Source organism: Ramularia collo-cygni (genome assembly GCF_900074925.1).
Source record: "Ramularia collo-cygni strain URUG2 genome assembly, contig: RCC_scaffold10, whole genome shotgun sequence".
NCBI classification, from domain to species: Eukaryota; Fungi; Ascomycota; class Dothideomycetes; order Mycosphaerellales; family Mycosphaerellaceae; genus Ramularia; species Ramularia collo-cygni.
This window is the reverse complement of record NW_019716264.1, coordinates 639,242-652,172: the sequence shown is the minus strand read 5'-3', so window position 1 is coordinate 652,172 and position 12,931 is coordinate 639,242. Positions and strand designations below refer to the sequence as shown.

The following is a 12,931-nucleotide window of genomic DNA, read 5'->3' as shown; positions in this document are numbered from 1 at the left end:
TGGAGAATGGCAGTGGACCTTTTTCTCGATGGCATGATGGCACGAGCTTGCCTCGTGGTCGCATCGATAGCGGGACGGACCCACGCGGCGAATGAACAAATATATAATGACCAGAGCCAGCCCGGCCTGCATCGTGAGGTCAAGTTACCTTTTTCCCTGCTTCTCTTGGCCATTGTCTTGTTTCTGCTTGGCGAACGACGATCAACATCCGCCAAGATGCTGCTTCCCCGTCGCACCGGTAAGCAGTTGGAGCTTATGCAGACGCTTTTGATCGCTCTGCCTTCCTTCATCMTGTTTGGATACAATCAGTCGGGAGTAGGAGGATTGCTTTCTATTGAGAACTGGGTCAAGACTTTCCCCGAGATTGACACTCTACACACCACCGGAGCACAAAAGCAGACGAATAGCACTATTCAGGTAAGCATTATTTATCTTGGCGATCGCCTTAGATMTGGGACGATGCTGACGACTTTCTCACAAGGGTACGGTTGTCGCTACTTGCACACTCGGGGCTTTATTTGGTTCTTTAGCTTGTGCGTCCATCGGTGACATTCTTGGACGACGAAAGACTGTATTTCTGGCTGCTGTCTTGACCTTTATCGGCGAGGTTCTGGAGTGCACGAGCTTTGGACTGGCACAATTCGTCGTTGGTCGTTTCATCACTGGTCTGGGTGTCGGAGCTCTGAGCACAACTGTGCCCGTCTGGCAGTCAGAGTGCTCGAGAGCAATCAACCGTGGACAGCATGTCGTTATTGATGGCCTCTTCATTACTGTGGGATATGTTTTGCAGGCGTGGATAAACCTTGGCTTCTTCCAGTAAGCGAACTCATATGCGTGGACGACACCACATGTTTCTAATGCCCGATATAGGATCAAGACCGGATCGCTCTCATGGCGAATGCCTTTGGTCATCCCAGCAATCATCTCCCTGATACTTATTGCGTCCGTCTATCTGGTTCCTGAATCACCTCGCTGGCTTGCATCAAAGGGTCGTATGGAGAACGCTCGCCAGAACTTGTCGACACTACGGGATGCTCCAGTCGACAGTTTCGAAATCTCGTCCGAGATAGGTGCCATTGAAGTCACACTGGAGGCCACCAAAAGTGCCGCTCGGAAACGGGATCTGTTCAAAATGGGCGAAGACAAAGTTTTCTACCGCTTCGCTCTCTGCCTTATCCTGCAATTCTTCCAGCAATGGTGCGGTAGCAACCTCATCTCCTCTTACAGCACTACCATTTTCGAACAAGGCCTGAGTCTGGACAAGGAGACTGCAAGAATCCTCTCCGGGGCTTGCCTGACCTGGAAATTCCTCAGCTCGTTCGTTGCGTTTTTCACCATCGATCGCTTTGGACGCAGGAAGCTGTTCATCTTCAGTGGATTCGGCATGTCGATGTGCATGACTGCACTGGCCATCACCAACAGCTTCCCCAAAGAGAACAAGTCGGCACAGATCGGCTCCGTGTTCTTCGTCTTCTTCTTCAACTTCTTCGTTCCGATTGGATTTCTGGGATGCAACTATCTCTACGTGACAGAGGTTGCTCCAACCAGATTACGAATGCCCATGACAAGTTTCTCAACTGCCAACCACTGGCTATGGAACTTCGCCGTCCTCATGATCACGCCCGTGGCGATTGAGAGTCTCGGATACCAGTACTACATCCTCTACGCAGTGCTTGGCGGCTGTATTCCACTCCTCGTCTTCTTCCTGTACCCCGAGACAATGGGAAGATCACTCGATGATATGGAGCGGCTGTTCAGAGACCACGATTCTATTGCTGGCGTCGTGAAGGCTTCGCTTACGCCGCAGGATCCTGAGATTGCTCGACTGGCTGAGGTCGCTGCGAGGAAGGAATACGACAATAAAGCGTTTGATGATTCGGTGCAGATCGAGAAGCGGGTTTGATGATGATGATGATGATGTATTAGATGTAGATGAATATGATTACGGCCATTACTCCTTCCGTCTTCTGTCCGTCGTCGTAGTATCGATGTGAGGACAGCCAGGGAGATGCAGTTTCCGTCTGCTCTGGTTTGGAATGTTTGTGAAGCCTCCTATTTGCTATGCTTTGAAGCACACTTGTACCAGTCGATGGGTGCTGTGAATCGCTGCATTGCCATCTCTCGATGAGAAATCGAGGCCTTGCATTGCTACCAGAGCCGCGATACTTTCTGACGTTGTCTCGTCAAATAGCAGTAGGAATTTGACCGTGTTTGATCTATAGTCAATGAGGCGGGTTCTGGGCAGAGTTCCGGATGGCTGGTATTTGAGGGACATTCCCACCCTTTGAATCCCAGCCTTGTCGTCCATAAGCCATGACTTGTCGAAATGATCTAAACACGTCCTTCTGCCTTCACGACAGCTTTGTGGCATTTGTGTTTCCATCGAGCGAGAAGAGAAATTTCCAGCTGGACCTTGTGGTATTGATGAAAGTATGCGCAGTCTACCGACCTTCATTGGCACAAGAGCTGTCGGGTGGATTGTGACGAGCGCCACCGCCACTGATGGGTTTATATTCGACATACAGACAGCGGCTGAAGCAAACTTGCTGAGGAGTGACCTCAGAAGAGCTCAATGTAGGCTACACTGTAGAGCTGTCGTGCTGCCGAGAGGATCATCGTATTGACCACTTTGTCGACACCTCAGAAACTTGCTGTTGGTATGGCGATCTCTCAATGATTTGACGACTCTCAATGTTCGATGACGTCCGCCAACGAGTGATTCTGGTAACAGAAACAACTCGAGGCGTTCCGGGACTCTGCCGTAGATGAGCACTTCGTCGCATCACCGATTGACCCATTGAATAACTCTTGTGTGCCTCCTATTCGGATCGACCAGGAAACAACAGAAGTCTATTCGGCACCCACGAATCTCGAAGAACGTGTTTGGATATGTTCTGTTCCTGTTCCCGCTTCATACATGCATCTCGGCGTTGGCAAGATGTATGATGCGGAAATTGCAGAGTCCACCTTCCTCATTCACTCACCATGTCCAATCTTACTACTTACCATGAACGCGCGTTCGTCATCAGTGCGCCGATTCCGCTCCGCTGCCTGGATACATCCATTACTTCTCTTCCACCTTCTTCCACCTTCCATCATCCATCGTCCTCCATCACGCCGGACATCATGAACATCATGGTTTCCCAGCCGCAGCCCGACACGGAGCTCACCATCCAAATCAAAGCACTCCTCAACGGCTTCCGACGCTCAAAGGATCAACCCAAACTGTCGCTCGAAGAGTTGTCAGTCGCCATCATTACGATCCATCCAGAGTTGACACTCCTCGAACTTCAACGCCACATCCTCAAGGCCTTCAAGTACTACAACGACGCCGCGGTTGAGGGCTCCATCACGCGCGGCTATCAAGGCTCCTGGATCATCTCCCAGTTCAACAGCACATTTGCGACTCTTCTACGTCGCTTCGACCTGCCATTTGAGGTCTTTCAAGGTAAGAACGAGGATGACGAGGACGGGGATGAACTTTTCGTTGGCCCTGCCGCTGCACAGATCTTCCTTCAAAAGCACCTTCCCTCCCCCGCTGTTGATACTAACAAGGGCCCATTCCCGTTTCTGAAACTACCGGCAGAGCTGCGGCTGCAAATCTATGGCTTTTGCCTTGGGCTTCCCAAGAGTGGGGTGTCCGTTCGCCAGGCCAATCGACACAGTCCGGCGAAGGAAGTTGTCGTGCGCACCAAGAACTTCGACGAGGAGATGCACCTTCCCGATTGGGAGACCGACACCAGCCCCACAGGCGTGCGCGCGCGGTGGGATAACTTCGCATTTCGCAATCGCCACGATGGGTCTCTTACCTGCCCAGTGCTCCGCACACATCTCGTAAGTAAAGCGAATGGCGAAATGAAGCGTATGGGATGTCGTTGGAAACCGAAATGGTCTTGCAAGGCGCTAAGTTGGTCGACGTTGCTGACTTCCACCCTTAACTTTCAGGCACTGCTCCGCGTCAACAAAGAGATCTTCAACGAAGCCATGCCAGTCTTCTACAGCATCAATTCGTTTGTATGTACGGACCTCTTCCACCTCGACATCTTCCTTGCCACTCTGGCGCCAGAGAGGAGGGAGCAGCTGAAACACATTTCCTTCTTCTACACCAAGGCCACTTACGCCAAGGCCGCGAAGGCGTTCAAGATGCTTGGCGAGATTGAGAAGCTGAAGCGGCTGGATATTATGATTGACGAGGAGGACTTTGTTGGGTTGACCAACTCAAAGGGCGTGCGCATGTTCCCAGATGTGCTGAAGTTGCCAGGATTCCACACGCTCCGGTCCATGCGTGCGGTGAAGACTGTGCAGTTTCATGGAGAATGCGACACGATCCGAGATGCGCTGCAGAGTTGGGTTGTCGACAATGAGGCCAAGGCTGCGCAGCCAAAGAAGATGAAGAAGAAGACGACGAAGCCGAAGAAGAAGAAGAATAGGAAGGCAGTGAAGAGTGCCAAGAGGGTTGCTCCAGTTGTTGTTGTTGTTGAAGAAGAAGAGGATGAGGAGGATGAGGAGGATGAAGAGGAGGACTCCCTGTTCGGCGTCACCACGGCTGATTCGAGCGAAGCTGGCGAGGATCTCACCACCGAGATGGAGGAGGCGCAAGATCTGTTCCAGGAAACCGCCTCGGCCTCTCCATTCTACTCGGGGTACTACTCCGGTGCTCCATCGCCCGAGTTCGGCGAATCGACCACCACCGGTACGAAACTGCAGAGTCCATTCGAGTTCCAGTCAGGATCGCACATGGCCAATCGCTTCCAAATGCAGATTCCATCTGCTGATCCAACCTTTGCCCGCTTCAAACAGAATGTGGCGGCTTCCGAGACATTGACGCTGCCAGCTCTGCAGCATGCGCAAGTGCCCAACCAGGTCAACACGATGATGGCGCCGCCCGTGTTCTTCCATCACCCAATCTCGGACGTTGCGGTGAGGCTGCAGATACATGGTACTGGTCAGGCAGGTGAGTGGATGCCGGAGGAAGGCGTTGAGGGGGTACAGAGACGCAATGAAATGGATCCGGGAAGCCTGTTCATCTCAAACATGGAGGCGGCCTCTGTCGCAACTTCCTATCCTGAGCCCGGAACGTACGAGATGGAGGATCTTCTGATGGACCATGATGAGTATGAGCTTCTGCAGTAAGAAGCATGTTGACAACGCACGAAGATGAGAATGTTCTGCATGAATGATGGATAACTGATGGCGCGGCTGTTAGAAGGTTTCTGTTGACAGATGGGCTTGCATGGAGTCGGATACAGATGATAATGTCTGAAGGAGTTTTGTACGGATTGAGCAGTGTAGTGGGCATAAAACGGCGCAGTTGCACCTAGTATGATAGCTTCGGGGTTTTTAATCGTAATAAAAGTTGTTTTGAAAGCTGCTCGATCCAGAGTGTATTCAGATGCTGTGCTGTAATAGATGGAAAGTGTTCCGCGACAAATCCGACATTCGAGCAGCGCCATCGCTCGGGGCGAGATGCAGCTCGCGTCGAGGGTTTCCAGCCTTTCCAAAGGATGGTGTAGAGCCTCATTTTCACCGTGATGGCGGGATTGTTATCGTCAAAACAGCTTGGATCCGTTCAGACAAGCGGCCGCGGCATACTCCTGGTATCTTCGTGGCGGTGTGGTCGCTTCAGATGTCAACTCAGGACCCAATATGGCTGTGGGAGAGTCCGTAATATGCCGCAAGGGTAACCTGTCCATGAATCAGGGAACCGGGAGGTTCACAGGGACTATGTGACAATACAGGCATCTACGACCTGGATTGTCTCGGTAAAACTTGAACCTCTTCGATACCTCCATTCCTTGCTTTAATCGCAAGCTACCAAGCATGTAGTTTTCCATCACGGAAGATCCACGAGAGGTCCCCAATCAGAAACCCAATCAAACCAAAACTCCACCAAACTCCCTCCTCCCACCTGCAAGTTGAGGCCATTGCACAAGAAACCGATCCACAACCCACTCCAGCAGTCTTCCACTTAAACTCAACCTCTTAACTCGTGCCCAAGATTCCACATAAACAGTTCTCATCTTATCCTCCCTCTGACAATCCCTCCAATTAAAGAATCGTAGAAGCACAGATGTAAAGACCAGAATCGTCGCAGTAGCAGGACCATTACAGAGGATGATATCCGGAAATTCTGCTCTCTCCGTTAAAATGCTCACACATGTGAAGAGGCATTTCAAGCAGGATATTGGAGTTGAGAGGAGACTTTGATGGATTTTTCTGGCTCGAGGGACGGTTTTGATCGTGTAGGAAGGTTTTGATTGTTGTTGCGATTCTTCTTCTTCAAATTCTTGGGCTCGTAGGGCGGAAATGCTGTCGCCTGAGCTTATGACCCATGTGCGGTGTGTAAAGTCTTGCCAATTCAATCGCGAAGTGTTGTTGGGGTCGGTTGTGGCTCGGGTCAGCATGGCTATCATTTCTGCTGTGTGGCCGCCGCTTCCGAGGACGATTAGGAGGTGTGAGGGGTGGGAGTTTCGGGGTCGGGATATGGGTTTGCGGCGGTGGAGAATTGAGCGGAGGCGGATGAGGAGGAGGGTGGTGGTGATGAAGAGGAATCCTAGGAGAGAGGCGAGGAATGCGAGCATTTTGAAGGGGGTGTTATCGAGGTAGCATAGCGGGATGGACTGCTACATTTACGTATTGTTCGCCAATGCCAGTGTTCGTGAAGTGCTGTTGTTTTGCATGTGATCGGGATCCCGGCGACGGACCGAACTCCGGATCGCTTAGCCAGGGGTCCACATCATTCTATCCATTTCTCCATCTCCATGAGCATCATCTCTCCTCTCCTCTCATCATCAATGCTCGATGGTGGGACATTGCACGCGCAACATTCGCAGCTCGAACGAAGCCGCACAATCAACTCCAAGACCGCAAAACAACTWCCACCCACAAGACATTACCCGCTCCCCTCTCGAAGTCACAACAGCATTTGCACAGCAGAACCTCATCTTGAAAGAAGCATCATCAAACACACATTCTCCTTGCCCCAACTTTCAGCAATTCGTAGCACACTCCCTTTTCACGCAAGCACATATCTCACTTTCTTGCTCTTTGAACATGTCATTTTCGTATCGCGTCTTGGATACAGGCGATCGAAGTCCCCACGAGTGCAKCTCTCTCGAAAGCGAAACAAGCCAAAGTCCAACACGATAGAGAGTCTCGTCGAGACTGGCGCGCTCTGTGGAAGTGGGTTGGGAAGCTCCGGCAGGGAATACAGGACGACATACTCAGCACACCATCTCCTCTCAGCTTGCTGCAGACAACATTGTGCACATCACAGGGGGTACAAGCCTCCGCTCGGTATGCAACTGGATTAGCACACCTCAGGTTGGTTTGTGATGAACTGCAGGCTCTGGGCGAGTAGATTACATCTGAAGCAATGCAACGCGGAGATTGCAAGCACAAACGCACCATTGGTTGCGGTCGGTGGTCGGGCGAGCTGGGACTGAGGCATGGTAAGTAGAACGCTTCAAGGTGTGCGTCTCGCGCCCCAGACTATGAGATTCGACGCGGTAAGTAATACATTGAACATGGAAGTCGCATGGAAAATGGCGCTAGTAGAATGTCTTTCCAAGGTCCGCGTTTCTTTCCATTTTGACTTCACTCTCAAACATTAACATTGCGGATGAACTTTTCGTCTACAAGTTGACTGCGTTCATCACCTCCACCAAGCATCATCTCCACCAAGCACCACCCCCACCAAGCATCACCTCCCCCGAGCATCACCTACACCAAACATCGACCTCCGTCTGGCATCAGCTGCCGTCTGTCACATAACACAGCCAGGCTCGCAGAGGCCATCTGTTTATGGAATCTCGCACAATCGACGAACTTCTCAGCCCATTACGCGCGCGCGCGCGCACGCATCACACGCTTCACCAACCAATTGCAAGCGTCCTTCATCATGGCTACATTGCCACACGTCGCCGCTGCACTGAGACGCGCCGACGTCGTTTCGACACCTCACGGTCTCGACGCTCTCATCCACGCCTTGAAGCAAGAATTGAAAGACGTGCTCACCGAGAGATTCAACATGCGCGTCCAAACACTGCCACAGGAGCTCCAAGATTCCATTCTGGAGTGCGTCATCACCGAGAAGCCTTCTGAGGATGGCGTCATCTACATCGACGAGACTTATAAGCCGCCGCTCGCGCTCCAGCTGAATCGCAAAATGCGTGCCGCGTTCGCACTGGAGTACTATGGCGGTGACACCATCTTTCAATACATGTCTCCAGAAGCCCCTCACTCGCCACCATTGCCTACGGGAGTAGAAACCAGACTGCACTATCCTCATTTATCAGATTTTGCAGTCAAACCGCTCCGAAACTGGTTGTCCAATCTGGAACACCAGTACCGCACCCTGATCAGTACCATTCGACTCGATTGGAAATACCCTTCGAAGCGAGATGAAATTCTACGAGGGTCCCTGGGTTCGCATTGCTATACTGCATTGGTGGAGACGTGGATCGCAGATTCGCGGGAACGCCAAAATGGTATCACTCTCATTAACAAGAGAGTTCTTGTCTTCCGCCTGCGATCCGATGGGGGAGATAGGTGGTATCGTGCAGACTCAGATCTTGTTTACCATCTCAACCACGACGAAATTATGGAAGGTCTCCTCTAGCAGAAGCCCGTCACAGCTTCCGCGAATCCTGGAAATGGTCAATGGAGCACTATATAGTCACGGTGGAATCCGCCGCATGCGATGTTTCCTGATCCCTCTACGGAGTTATTGGTGGGGAACACAACATGCAAGTTTTGACATAGTTTACGGCGTTGTCACTGGGAGCGTTATCATGAAATTGAACAATCTTCTGAACGACTTCACATGCCGGTGATTCTTACTCTAGTCGTTTGTTGATATGATAGTCATTGAACTCGGTCCGGGTGAAATGGCTCCGATCTCCGATCTCAACGACCGGGACCACCCTAACTACTTTCCTCCACCGCATCCTACACTACAGTAACTGCACCACACCCCCAGCATCACAGTGATAAGTGGACGGTATTTCCTCGCTTCATCCAACCGGAGCGACGGGAAGGATCATGATCCACGGCAGCAGCAGCGGCACATGAGTCACCCATCGAATAGAAAAATACAATCCCCACAAACAACCCGATAAGAATCTTTCCCCACCCCCCCCCAACAACCTCATCCCTCTATCTCCATCTCCATCTCCAACACCCAAACCATGACCGGCGAAAACCTCTGGAAAACCCCCCGACTCATCTTCCGAGCAGTAGAAACAACCGACGAACCCTTCCTAGCAACCCTCAACTCAAATTCCCAAAATCTCCTCAACGCAGCCTTCTTCATCCCCCTCCCCCAAAACACCGCAGCAATCCAAAAATTCCGCGAATACATCGAAGCAGCACTCGTAGGCCTCCTAATCTGTCTCCCGCATGAAAAATGGTCAGGAAACGATAAATCCAAACCTATAGGCGTTATAACGCTTTCGAGAGAGGCGCAGAAAGCACATCATAGACATGCGGGGATTGGGATTAATATTTTGCCCGAGTTTACGGGGAAAGGGTATGGGAGTGAGGCTATTGGGTGGATTTTGGAGTATGCGTTTATGACTGTTGGGTTGCATCGTGTGGAGATTGGATGTTTTGAATTTAATCGGGGGGCTGGGAGGCTTTATGAACGGTTGGGGTTTGTAGGTTTTCCTTCTTCTCTGCTCTATCGTTTACGCCAATTCCTTGGAGATGAGTGCTGACTGTTATTATAGACTAGAGAGGGGTTCTCGAGAGATACCATTTTCAGCCAGGGGAGATGGTGGGGGGAATTCAAGATGGGTATGTTGGAGGATGAGTGGAGAGAGTTGAGGAAGAAGGGAGCTTTGTAGAATGAATGTGGCAATGTACGAACGCACGAAAAGAAGCTTTTCAAAGAACTCATTGTAAGGATCCACATTTGTAAGATCATTTGCATACTCAACATGCCAGATCCCCCTCATCCTGAAAGAAGAGTACAGCTCCAAGAAGTAGCAATCTGTCCACCAGGCCCAAGTGTCGCTTTCAGACCTTCAATAGCAGCCCAGGTGCCCATTCCCGAGGACGCCAATCCAGCACAAGTGAACATAATAACCAGGGTAGAGGGAACGATCGTCTTCTTATATCCTCGAATCCATCTCTTAAGCCCTCGATCATGCCGAACAGTAACACCAGTCTCAGGATCAAAGCCTTCTCCATCAAGTTTCGCGCCACACTGGATCTTGTAACCAGCGTACATGATTCCAGGGAGCGAGTACGTGAAATTCACCCCGAATAGGCCTCCGACGAAATTTGCGATTCCATTGAAGTTGGGGACTGACGCCGCGACTACTAATGCGAGAATCCAGTATAGAGGACCCGTTAGGTACCATAGTATACGGCCTTTTTTCGTGATGATTGGTGGGAGGCCGAGAATCTCCTGGCCGACTTCGAGGTATACGGTCTTCATACCGATGTTGAAGTAGAGGACTGATGTAATGTTAGACCATATACACCATGTACGGTGGGATATTTATTACTCACAGATGGCGATGAACCCAGTGACGAGGTTGAGAGCGTTGCCCGCAATTTGAACACTGTGAGGTTGCAAGACTTGCGTGATGGCAGAGTAGGAGTATTGGCCGTAGAAGTTGTACACCTGAGTATGTGTCAGTCTATATGATCAGGATTACTGGATGGAGAGCTTACTACTGCGCCGAAGACAGTGTAAAGTACGCAGATGAATGTCTGGGCAATAATCATGCCTTTCCAGAAGTCGAATGGCTGACGCATCTCCGCTAGAAAGGCAACGAACAGCACCGCGCCGGAGTATGAATCTAAGAGAATCTGTGAGTGGATGAATCCCGGTCGATACTCTTCTTCATACGTACAAACCATGGAGTCGACACCATTAAATTGGGCAGCAAATTCATTTTTGCTTTGCTGTTGGTATTCAATCGGAGGAGGGCCTACAAATGTCTTGATGTTTCCTTGCGTTTTGATCAAAGTCAGGCTGTTGACAACGCTGTACTCTGGAGCGTGCCGGGATGCGGCGGCGATACTGTGGTTAAGATCAGTATCAGGTTCAAAAGAGATACTTTTACACACCCACATCAAGAAGAAGCTGACGACATTGATCCAGACGCTCACATTGCACAACCAGCCCAACCGCTGCAGACTGCGAATACTACCAGATATCATGCCAACGACCATGATGATAATCATACAAGCGACGAAGCAGATCTTGTTATCAGCGATTTGATACAAGATCTGAGATTGACCGAGTAGCAAGACGGCCACGCTGAAGAACATCTGGATGGATTGTGTGACGTTGATGAAGTGCCGAGCATTCGGTCCATACAAACGAAAGAAGCTAGCATTGGGTTAGCGGTTGTACTCGTTCTGTGTCTGAATGGTGCCTACGAACGGATCTCCATAACTGAGCATGGGATATCGAGACGAGTCAAGACCTAGGAAGGTTCGCCAGATCATCCAGCCGCTGGCACCAGCTGCCAAGGCGAAAATGATGTACAGTGCAGCGCCAGGACCAAATCCCACGGAGGAAAAGACAAAAGGTGTGCTTTGAAAGCCCAGGATGTCTGTTGTCATCACCTGTAAGAGGAAAGAACCGTCAGCCTGTCTCTGATGATCGCAACAACATTTGCCTACTCACATAGAAGATGGTTCCCCAACTGGCCGTCCGAAGCGCTCGAGCAGCAGTTCTCCACTCAGTCTCTGTCACTCCTGCGTTGGGAGCTGCATCCGGAATGATATCACTGCTCTGTTCTGAGCTTTGGTCGACTTTCTCATTCACGATCTGGTTTGCCTTCTTTGCATTCTCGTGGTGAACGCCCTTGGAGAAGCSACCTTTGATGACCGATTTCACAGTCCTCGGGCCTCTTTCCGAATTGTACAGACGGTTCTCATCAACCTGGAGAGCAAGTCAATCTACTACCCAGTATTGTGAAATTGACTCAACTCACCTCCATCTGCCGTTCAATCTTTGCCCAGTGACGATATTCTTCAAACGTCACACCGCGTTGTAGACGTGCTTCTAGGCCATACTTGCGCTCAATGTAGCCGACATGACCAACATCTGTCGATAGCTTGCCTTCCGCCTCAGGTGCCGTGGCTTCAACGACTCCATCCGTACGAGGTGCCGTCTTGAAGGAAGCTGTCGCAGTTGAAGCCATCTCTCAAGATATCCTTACTGCAGAGAGCTCAAAGCGAGCTGGAAGTATTCAACTGGTGTTGTAAGAGTTGGAAAACACCGCACACTGTCAATACGATGTTCTTTCCGAGCAGAGTACGTGTACAGCATCCTTCCCAGCTGCCTATTCAGGCCAGGCATGGACTTTGAGTTTGACCGGCAGTGTCGATGTCATGGGTCTTGATAACCGAGGAGTAGTCAAGCACTTACTAGCTGTATAAGCTTCAATAACAAGCCTCTCTTCGTAATCAATAAGAAGAAGTATCGGTGAGGCTTCTCCCTCCGCCGAGAAAGTGTAGACATCTAGAGATGCTCCAGGTTTGAGRGTCTGCCGTGGATTGCCTCACAGGTACCTTTTACAGGCTCCTCGGTATGTCTCTATACAGACTTGCGTCCACGCCGTGAGACCATATCGACAAAGACCGCGTGGCACTATTCCTGGTTCAACACTTAGGCGAGCCGCTTCTTCCGATCCCATGCGCCAACCTATGAGATCTCGAGCTTGATGATATCGGCAAGTTGTCARGGCGTATTTCCGGCATCTCACGGCAACGGCTGGAGACGAGCACCAGGACGCTCATCAAATCTCCGAGATAGAGAAACACTTGAAATGCCAGTTATCAACTCCTGTGACTCCATTCTGACTGCCTAGACAGGCTCTTTGGCAAAGTTGAATCATAGACTTGAATAGACCTGGATTGGGCGTCATTGATATACTTGTTGGACCCTCAAAGGCCAGTCCAGACTCCG

At 50.7% G+C, this 12,931-nt stretch overlaps 5 protein-coding genes; 3 read left to right on the top strand and 2 right to left on the bottom strand.

Annotated features, from left to right (window-relative positions):
- Window positions 1-216: 216 nt before the first annotated feature.
- RCC_06809 (related to sugar transporter) lies at window positions 217-1,903 on the top strand (the record flags this gene model as incomplete). XM_023772069.1 has 3 exons in its annotated part: window positions 217-417; window positions 482-816; window positions 871-1,903. The coding sequence occupies 3 exons, from the start codon at window positions 217-219 to the stop codon at window positions 1,901-1,903; spliced, it is 1,569 nt and encodes a 522-aa protein (XP_023627837.1).
- Window positions 1,904-2,985: 1,082 nt separating this feature from the next.
- On the top strand, window positions 2,986-5,133 carry RCC_06808 (uncharacterized protein; the record flags this gene model as incomplete). The annotated part of the gene is made up of 1 exon (XM_023772068.1): window positions 2,986-5,133. One exon carries the CDS (start codon window positions 2,986-2,988, stop codon window positions 5,131-5,133), a length of 2,148 nt encoding a protein of 715 aa, XP_023627836.1.
- Window positions 5,134-5,873: 740 nt separating this feature from the next.
- Window positions 5,874-6,581, bottom strand: RCC_06807 (uncharacterized protein; the record flags this gene model as incomplete). The annotated part of the gene is made up of 1 exon (XM_023772067.1): window positions 5,874-6,581. One exon carries the CDS (start codon window positions 6,579-6,581, stop codon window positions 5,874-5,876), a length of 708 nt encoding a protein of 235 aa, XP_023627835.1.
- Window positions 6,582-7,900: 1,319 nt separating this feature from the next.
- RCC_06806 (uncharacterized protein) lies at window positions 7,901-8,620 on the top strand (the record flags this gene model as incomplete). The annotated part of the gene is made up of 1 exon (XM_023772066.1): window positions 7,901-8,620. One exon carries the CDS (start codon window positions 7,901-7,903, stop codon window positions 8,618-8,620), a length of 720 nt encoding a protein of 239 aa, XP_023627834.1.
- A 1,332-nt stretch (window positions 8,621-9,952) lies between these two features.
- Window positions 9,953-12,164, bottom strand: RCC_06805 (related to neutral amino acid permease; the record flags this gene model as incomplete). XM_023772065.1 has 8 exons in its annotated part: window positions 9,953-10,461; window positions 10,516-10,630; window positions 10,681-10,808; window positions 10,863-11,032; window positions 11,084-11,344; window positions 11,399-11,583; window positions 11,645-11,902; window positions 11,955-12,164. 8 exons carry the CDS (start codon window positions 12,162-12,164, stop codon window positions 9,953-9,955), a joined length of 1,836 nt encoding a protein of 611 aa, XP_023627833.1.
- Between the last annotated feature and the right edge of the window lie 767 nt (window positions 12,165-12,931).